A 9484-nucleotide genomic window follows, 5' to 3' on the forward strand; every position below is an offset into this window, starting at 1 on the left:
AGCACGCTGGCTCCTTCTCCTACGTGCATGGTGGCCTGCATCCACCCTCCCCATCACTGGCAGTGCCCAGGGGATGGCTCACCGAGGCAGGGCTGGGCGCGGGGAGGCGATGCGCTGGCTGCGGCCGGGGCCAGCGGAGACGAGGCGGCAGAGGGGCTGCGGTGGCGTTTCCCTACGAAGAGGTAGCGTGAGAGACGGGGGAGGCAAGAGGGGCTGCCTGCTAGTAAAGGAGAGAGACGCGACTGAGGTACAGTTGTGGCTCCTCAGAAAGACACCCAGCACGAGGCCGTACACTGCTTTGGGGTTGTTTTGTGTGGCGGCAGTTGATTTTTGCTTTTCCTCCTTAAAATCCTTTTACCTGTCGACACATCCTTTGGTGGGAAGGGGTGAGGGGAAGGGAGTGGTGTTGTGGCGGTGGCAGGGAGGGGGAGAGCGGCTTCTACCCAGAAAAGAAAGGGAAGAGAGTATAAAGAAGTGTCCAGATTGGCTGAAAAAAGCATCCCGACGAAGAGAAGAGAAGAGGAGTCTTCTTGTGTGTGCTGATTGGGTTCACCTCCAGTCTGACTGCTGCGGTGTTAGGAGAGGCCCCCTCCCCTCCTGCCCCCGCCGGGGCCGGCTCAGCCAGGGATGCAATTTGCTGGGAGATCAGTTGGAGGTATCAGAGTGAACGCTGCCAGGGCCTTCTGTGGGGGAGGTCACCGACGACGGGGTAGTAGCGTCTTGCCAACCTCCATTAGCCTGCAGGAAGGGAGACACAGAGATGTCAGTCACCCAACGGCACGCCCAGCCCTACCCACGTCACCCATCCGCCTCAGACACCCCCTGCCACCGCCACCGCTTCTCCCTCGGCAGGGGCCGACGTAGAAGGCAAAGATGTCCACTCCAGCTCACCCTTCCAACCGCCAACCATGGGGCTCCATCAATGGGAGCCAAAACCAATTTTGGCCAGAAACAATTCTGTTGAAAACGGTGGTTTTGATAAAATGCAAGTGCTCATGGAAATTCTGTCCCTTAAAAACCCCGTATTTCTGCAGAAACCCTGAGCTCTGGTTGTTTGCAGCTATTTTAGCCACCAAATAGGACCCTTCCCCATACGGAATGAGGAAAATAGTGAACATCTCACTCCAGAAACCCTATTCTGGGACATTATCTGGAGCCAGATGCCATGACCATGCAGAACAACCACTGGGTCCCAAGGGACCACTGAGCTGTGCCATGTCCCCCAGCATAAGCTCCATGTCCCCCGTTGCTGCCTTTCCGGGCACCCCTCCTGCTGCACCATCCCTGTGCAGGGGAAAGCCATCAGCACCAAGTTTTGTTGCAGGGAAAACACATTGCCCAAACACCTCTCCCACCATTGTGAAGGCTGCGTTTGGGGATTTGGGCCACCTCTCTGCTCCCAACGCAAGAGCCTTCCCCTCCTTGCTTTGCAGTAAAACCACGAAGTTCTGCTGCCCCGGGGCTGGTCCTCCACACTCCCCATCACCCCTCCTTGAGCGGCCCCAAGCCACAGTGCAACAGAGGTGCCACCACCATATCCATCCAAGGGTTTGTACAGCAAAGCATGGCAGACAACTTGTTTCTTCTCCTAAAAACAGATGCAGAGCCAAATTCTCCAACCTCTCGAGAGCAGAGCTACTGGAGGGCCCTGGCTGCCGCAGGCAGAAGCCGGCAGTGCACAGAAGCTGCTCCTCCGTGGCTGCCATCCCCTTCGGAGAGGAGCAGATGTCGCACCCAACCTCCTCTCCTCGCTCTGACATTGATTCAGTGCTCGGATAATTAATCCTTCCCAGCTCCTGCCCAAGCTTGAGCCACCATCCCGCTTTAGACGTGCCTGGGCTGCTTCACCCTCTCTGGCTGCCTGTCCTGCTGTCTCCAGCGCAAGGCATCTATCACCAGCCTGAACAGCCTCTGCGTGCTGGGAACCCACAGACCCGCAAAGTGGGGTAAGGTTAGGAAAAGCCTCACTGTGCCAAGCAGCCTTCCAGGACTTGGCAGCGGGTTGTCCACACTGCCGACCAGCTCCTACCTGTCCGAGAGGCAGCTGAGATGGGAGCAAAGAGCTGACTATGGGCAAGCTGTGGGAACCCCCATTTTAAGGGATGGAAATTGCCTCACAGTGGGACATGCACAAGGCAGAGAAGACAGAGGCGTGCACACGCACACACACAACAGGCTTGCGTGATCTTCCATGCACGCATGGGAGTATGCAAACATGCTCCCTTGCAGAGGGGTTCAGGCAACAGCAAGGAAGACAGGAATCGCGACCTAAGCTTGCTGGCAGGTTAGCAAATCCCACTCCACTTCACCTTGGGTGCAAGCATGACACCAGACTATGCACAAACATCAACAGCGCCGTGAGCCCCCCACCCGCAGAGACCTCACCATGCCCACCACCCCCACCAGCTTCCATCCACAGTCGGGCGCTGACCCACCGTCCCCACGCTCCCTGAGATGCAATATCCACCCTTACATGTCTTGGACCGCTGCAAGAGGCAGCAATTACTGTAGATTATCAGCCCGACAATGACAGGCCACGTAAAGAGAGACACAGAGCCAACTCCACCGCCCTGAGACTGGCATATTCAAGTACACTTAGGACATTAATAGCAATTTACGTGCCATCAGTGAGAGAGAACCACAATAGCTGTGCTGGCAGCCTCTTATTACCAAGCCTGTTATTTGTTGGAGTTACAAGCTATAATCACAACAGAAACTTTCAAAACCCTTATCTTCCGTGACGCACCAAATCTATTTCAGAGCCGTAATTGCTATGTCACCGGAGAGTTTGCTGCTTAATGCACTCAGATGCCATTTAGTGTTTGCAGGGTCATTACGGCGAGCAGGAGGGGGGGAGAGCGGAGGGGGCTGCGTGGAGCAGGGCTCCGTCCCTATTGTGCTCAACTATTTTTAGCGAGGCTTTTGCGTGCCAGCCGTGATTGGAAGGATTAAGGAGAGCATCTTGCAGACATCGGCTGCGCTGCCTCGATGTTTAGCGCTCTGTCCCCCAAAATGCTGGGGAGCCCCATGGTACTCAAGACTGGGAATCACCCTTCATGTGTTGTAGGAGCCTGCACTGATGATGATGACCTGAGTGACATCCAGTGGGAAGACAAGAGGATGTTGAGGACAGGCCGGCAGGGACTGCGGCACCCTCCACAGACCCCGCACCATCCTGCTCCCCCAGTCTGGCAAGGTCCCAGGTTATGGGTCAAGCGCTGGAAAGGAGGCCCCGAGGCTGGCCACAGCTTAGGTATCTTGATGCCATCCTTTGGTACAGCCAAGCCCTCCATGAGGAGGCTGGATGCTTCCCCAGGCAGAGGGTACACAGGCACCATCCACAGTCATCCCCCCTTCCCTGGAGTTCACCCTGTTGCTGCACAGACCAAGACATGTGCAGGATCCAACCAATTCCACCCAGCTGGCCCTGCCTCTTCCAAAGCAAGGAGCTCCCTTGGGATCTGACTGTAGTAAATCCCTTGGGATCTCCCTCAAAGACAAAGGAGTCTTCTCAGGAGGCTGCTGCTCCTCACACACCCTCTGAGGAGCCCCTGTACACAGCTGTGACTTCTTCAGGAAGAGCAGGAGGCCAAAGACAGAGCAATGGTCTCCAGGACATCTCTTCATATGTCATGTTCTGATGCCAGAGCACAGGCAAAGCTTTGGTGGCTGTCCAAGTGGGGGAGCCCTGATGATGGATTGCTGAAGCAACTGGTTTTGGTGCCCGTTTCCACAGGTCTCACAGCATTTTTGTCACCTCCAGAAAGTCTGGTTGGCTCTCTGCCCGGGCCTCCTACGTGGGGCTGGGAGATGACTTTCTGCCAATCTTTAAAGGAACCTTCTGCTTTGCACAGAGGCTGTCTCAACCTCCCACCTTCTGTAACCAAATCCCTGTCCCACCATCGACGTGGCAGTGTGTCAGGTCAGCCTTCAAACACACCAAATAAGTCTGATAGATAGCGAGTAGCCTCAAAGAGGTTTCAAACCTCTGAATTCCCTATCAGGGTCTCCTTATAATATGCATCGAAGCTCTTATTACACACCGGAGAATCCAGCCATGTCTGGTCATTACTTTCCCAGGGTCTCGGTGTCAGTCTCAGGACACACCAAGGCATCTCCAACAGATGGGGCCCAGGCACTGAAGCCCTGCCAGACCAGCTTCCATATCCCAGCTTGTGATCATCATGGTAAACAGTAGCTTGCTGAGGAGCAGAGCAACGACTTTCTTTTCAGGATCCAAATTCTTAAGAGAAAAGGGTCTCAGCACAAGTGAGGAGGTCTCACCTCCTAGAGGTACCAGTGCCCGGTGGTCCTTGCTGACAGGAGTGGATGCAAAACTCAACAGCACAACCTGTCACTGACCACTGCTATCACAGCAACACACACTGCTCTGTGAACAGGCACAGCTCTGCACAACAGCGCTTTTCAATCAAAAACCTTGCACTCTGATGAGCTTTAAAAGTAGCCCCTCATTTCAGACTTTTAAATGATCTATATATTCAATTAAATGAAGTCCAAAAATAAATTTCTGAAAGAGTTTTTCTTGAAGACGACTATAAATCATTCATTAATTAGCAGACGGGGCCCTAAACCACTGTGGATTTAGGGTGACTGGACAGCAGCAGAAAGGGAGATGTTTTGGGCTATGACCCTCCAGATTATTGTGGCAATAAAGATCCAACTTCTACCAGAACCCACCAGAACCCGGACATCTAAATGCTTTGAAACCCCCAGCCTCAGGGACCCCCAGCTGAGCACACACACACAGACCCCCGTAAACAAGCACTGTCCAGAGGGACCAGACACCTTTCACTTAATGGTGCAAAACCCCCAACCTCAAAGCTTGCAAAAAGGGCTGGACCAGGCTCCAAACATCCCCTCCTTTCAGGTTGGGGGGCCCTCCTTCCTCACAGTGCTACCCAAGAGAGGGTACCCAAGCCTCCTCAAGACAGCTCCTGCCTCTACTGCCCCCCCATCACCAAGAGCATCCCTGTCCCTTGCCAGGATCGGCGCCGCCCAACGCCATTTCCAACTGCAGAGGAGAAGGCGGCTGTTCTTGCTCTGCCTCAGCCATCACTGCGGGTCACGGACATCGCTATGGCTGGGACATCGCCCATTATCCTGCTAACGATGTAGAACCGACTCCAGCCCTTTTTGCCCTGCGGAGCAGTCTGTCAGCCGTCGAGCAGCAGAGCCACGCAGGGAACTGGGCTTTGGGTAGATTCCTGTCCTCAGCTGTCATGACTTACATGCATTTAAAAATTCATCCTCCATCAAGGAAGGCAAATCCCGAGCGTTGTCTCCCCTGCCAAGGTTTGCAGCAGTGGAGCTGGGCAACCTGCCGCTGACTTCCCAGCCCCGATGGGCTCTGGGGATAACTTAACCTCAGCGCCATGCAGACATCTTTGTGACAGGCTTTTGACTAGGTTTCGGCTCATCTCCCAGCAGCTCATGGGGATCCTCGGGTGACGTGGGGACGGCAGCTTTCTGTGTCACTAACAGCTTTCCTCCGCATCCTGCTGCCCTTCGTTGGTGTTAAAGGGTTCAGGGGAGAGGCAGGGAAGCCCTGCCTGCTATGAGACAGCCGCCCTGCCTGCACTGAGCAGCTCCCCAGGACTTTGCCCAGGACCAATGCCAATGCTTCCCAGAGGGCAGCCACACTTCAGGGGTGGACAAAGTGGGGTTCGTCAAGGGACCTAGCTGGATGGGAAGACTTTTAAGTGACAATAAAAGCAACAGGAGGAGCATGCTTCCCAGGATACAGGGAAGCAAAACATTTGGGGGCAGAGAAACAACTCAGAAGATGCTTCCTAAATTATCTGCTCAGCTCTGGACTCCCTGCCTTGGTCCCCATGTACACCACAGCTTTATGAGGAAACAAGGCACCACCCCCAAACCCAGGTGGTCCCTTTGCCCACTTACCACCTTGCCCCTCTCTGAACAACATCCAATTCGGGCCAATTACCACCTTGCCTCTCTCTGAACAACATCCAATTTGGGCTCCTGTCCTCCCTGAAAATCAACCTGAGGAGCCATCAGCTGCCATAATCCCAGGTCCTCATTTAGGGAACGCAGGGGAAACCGCTGAGCCCCTGCAGCTCTCAGCTCACCAGTTCCCAGTGCTGCTTGTGGTAATAGTGGTTCTCCTACTACCACAGCCAGAAATACCAGCCCAGCCCTCCTCGTTCTATTCGGCTTTTGAGTTTCCACTATCTCTTTCTTCTCCTCTCCCCCATCGCCCCCTCCCTGCCTCGTAGTTCCCAGCAGCAACCCTCCCCCCCAAATTTTGGCTTAACCCAGCCCACTGTTATTTTCCAAGCCAACTGCAACCATAATCAGCTCAGCCTCTTTCCTTGGGGGTATTTTAATTTATACAAAAGTATCATCTCTTATCATGATCAGCCTGCGATTCATTTACTCTCCAAGTATTAAAAAGCCAGAAAGGGAATAAATTCAGTGCACGGAGAAATTAATGCGGAACGATAGGCTCTTTCATGTGGCATTTCCAAGCACCGTTTTTGCAACGGGCTTATGTAATGAGACATAATTATCTGCACATGTTCAATTACATTACTTCACAAATCCTCCCTGCCTCCTGACGTCAAGCCGCCCGCTAAGCCCCCGCGCCCGCAGGAGAGGGGACTGCAGACCCCTGTCCTGTTGCACCCCGCTCCCTGCACCCTCTCCCTGCGCTGGCAGTAGCCGCTCACATGCCATCGGCCAGAATACAGTCACACGCAAGGTGACAAAGGGCACGAGCCTTGTCTGGGAGAGTGATGGGACTGGACAGTGCACCTCGATGGGGTGCTTGGCTGTGGGACCACCATTCCACCCGGAGGACCACCACCTTCCTGCCCAGCTCAAGACCACCCCTCCCAACCTTCAGCGTCCTCGCTGGGGACTGTGGCAGCCAGCAATGTCCAGGGCCAGCCGCCCCCTCCTCCATGCCACCCCGGACACCACTGCCACCACCCACTCGGTGCTCGCTCACAGCCTCCTTTTCCAGGCTGCCCTCTTCTCCCAGCTTGCTGTCACCGCTGCTGAGATGGTGGACGATTGATCTGAGAAATGAAGTTGGATTGCTGTCCCGAATCTACACTGGGTTCTCCTTGTGTGTGTCTGATCGATTTCCCCTTGTGCGACACAGCTTGTCGCTACGAATTTTCATGCTAGTCAGAACCCGCCAGCGCACCCAAGAACAAGGAGAAGATGCTCCGCAGACCGCCCCCCCCCTCCTCGCATCCTCCCCCAGTCTGGTTGGGCGAGGTTTTCTTGGGTTGATGTTGGTTGGCTTTGTTTTGTGTGGTTTTTTTTCTCCTTTTATTTGCAATCGTTATTGCCGCCAACCCCATCGCTGCCGTGCTCTCGGATGCCAGCCAGGGATGGGTTATTTTTAGATGGTCGCCATTGGCCTCTGCGTGGAGCCACCTCTGGACCAGGGCATTCGTGGCGACATTCCCCACCGTGGTTACGCGAGGTGTCACCTGTTTAGCAGCTCCTTTCAGCCGAGCGCGTGTGGCCGCAGGTGCCAGGCAAACACTGATCGGCTCTGACAGTCCTAGACGCCAGCTGCCTGCACAAAGCCTGCCCGGTCGCCACTTTTTTTGTGGGCAGAGCTCTGCCGTTGGCGTGACCGATACAGAAGCAATAAACTAGGTGACCGTAAAAGCAAAGACAAGTCCTACTAAGTGGCATTCTGAGCCCTATGGCTTTGAAATAATTGGTAGTGAGAGAACAAAAATGAAAGGAAAAAAAAATAAAACAAGAACCCAAGCCTATTTTTTTTCCTTACACTGATGCCCTGCGGACTATACATCTGACTTGCTGCGAGTCCGTCACTGTATCCTCCTGTCTGGCTGATAACATGGCGAAGGGTATCCACCTAAACAGACCAACGACAATAAAGACACAAATTAGAGTGAATGAAAGGTTAGTGGGCAAAGCCGTTTTGGTTCATCTTTAGCAAAATAAAAACAAACAAACAGTAATAACAACAATAATAAAAAAAAATAAAGGTATATCTTTAAAGAGGGGTAAGAGAGAATCACAGTTCGTCTTGTGGCGAGAGCCCAGCCAGACAACAGCTCCTGCCTCCCTCACCACCCCCCACCTGCCCCAGCGGCCCTGTCATGCTCTCCTTGGTCCCAAGTCTTTCGACAAAAAGAGTGGAGAGGGAGAACAGCATGGCAAGCACGGAGTGGGAACTCCTGGAGCACATCGCTGTGGCCAGCTCCACCACCATTCTCGAGGACCCACTTTCCTGCCCCTACCCTCTTCCACCCTTCAGCCCCAAGCACTGGGAAGCTCACGGCAGTGGAAGGAGATCCTCAGAGTCAGCCGAGAGCCTTCATTTTGGAGGGCCCAGAGAGGGAATATACCTACCACAGCAAAAGCACTGGCAGCTCTCCTCCGGGCGCCCCGTTCCTCTCCCTCCACTCCCCCAGCCCAGCCCCAGCAGCAGTACACGCGGTGAGCACATCTCATCGCCCATGGACGGCATGCTTGCTCTGCGTCCAGCACTGCGAGGGGAGCAACCTCGGCTTTAGAGAGCTCTCCCTGCCCGATGCAGAAGTGTCAGAGTGGCTGCTGTCTCTCAACACACTACAGAGCCGTAGACCCCAGAGAGTGGACTCATGGCACATCTGGACATCGGATGGAAGGTGGGAGATCTGAGTGAGCTCCTGGCTATTTTAAATTCTTTCTTTTTGCTCAAAGCACAGGTTGAAGTTTCAGTAACACCGCTCAAAGCTCTCTTGCTCTTTCTTGCTGGTGTGTACATGGGTGGTGTGAGTGGCTGTGCTTTGGGTAGGTGGGGAGATGCTGAGGGGTGGCTTTTAATTAAAAAAAAAAATTTAAAATCTAGATGTTTATTTGAGCATTTCTCGCCTTTCAGTAGATACCTGGTTCGGCATCAAAGAAGTAAGTGGAAGCCTTGTAAAATGAGACACCAGTCCAAACATCTGGGCCCTTCCCTTGGAAGAATAAAGCAAGCAGAACCTAAACCTCAACTGCTTTCATTTGAGTTCACGCCTGTTCTCCTAAACCTCTTCTCCTCCTAGCACGACTATCAAGCCAGAGCCAAATGCATTCACAAAGTGTGGGCAAGTCTCCTCAAGACCATGGTTGTTGGTTTGGTTGGGTGTTTGGTTTTGGTTTCTTTTGGATTTTTTTTTTTTTGGTGGTTGTTGCTGTTGCTTTTTTTGGTTGGTTGGTTTTTTTCAGTTTGGTTTGCCTTTTTTTAATGTTGGTTGGTTCATTTGTGCTGGTTGAGATTTGCTCTTTTCGGACGGGAGGGAGAAATGCCAATACAATCAAAGGCTCCTCCAACACTAATGCATTCACTGGCAGTACATTGGATGGGTCCCTACCTGTGACTGCACGTTGGCTCCAACCTGGGCCCCTTGGTAAGAATCCCCATTGAGAGACTGCACGCTCATGAACAAATCTCCAGAGTTTGACATGTTAAAAGAAATGGAAGAAGCTG

At 53.4% G+C, this 9484-nt stretch overlaps 1 protein-coding gene across 1 annotated transcript in view; it reads right to left on the minus strand.

Annotated features, from left to right (window-relative positions):
- Positions 1 to 276: 276 nt before the first annotated feature.
- PBX1 (pre-B-cell leukemia homeobox 1) overlaps positions 277 to 9484 on the minus strand; it is a 185488-nt gene continuing 176280 nt past the window's right edge. Inside the window, exons 7-9 of the mRNA XM_009892916.1 lie at positions 9369 to 9481; positions 7793 to 7882; positions 277 to 738 (exon numbers count right to left, since the gene is read on the minus strand). Coding sequence (XP_009891218.1) covers positions 646 to 738; positions 7793 to 7882; positions 9369 to 9481 — 296 coding nt within the window. The 3' untranslated portion in view covers positions 277 to 645. The remainder of the gene's footprint in view (positions 739 to 7792; positions 7883 to 9368; positions 9482 to 9484) is intronic.

This window comes from Charadrius vociferus, unplaced genomic scaffold, assembly GCF_000708025.1.
Source record: "Charadrius vociferus isolate BGI_N301 unplaced genomic scaffold, ASM70802v2 scaffold39, whole genome shotgun sequence".
Lineage (NCBI taxonomy): Eukaryota > Metazoa > Chordata > Aves > Charadriiformes > Charadriidae > Charadrius > Charadrius vociferus.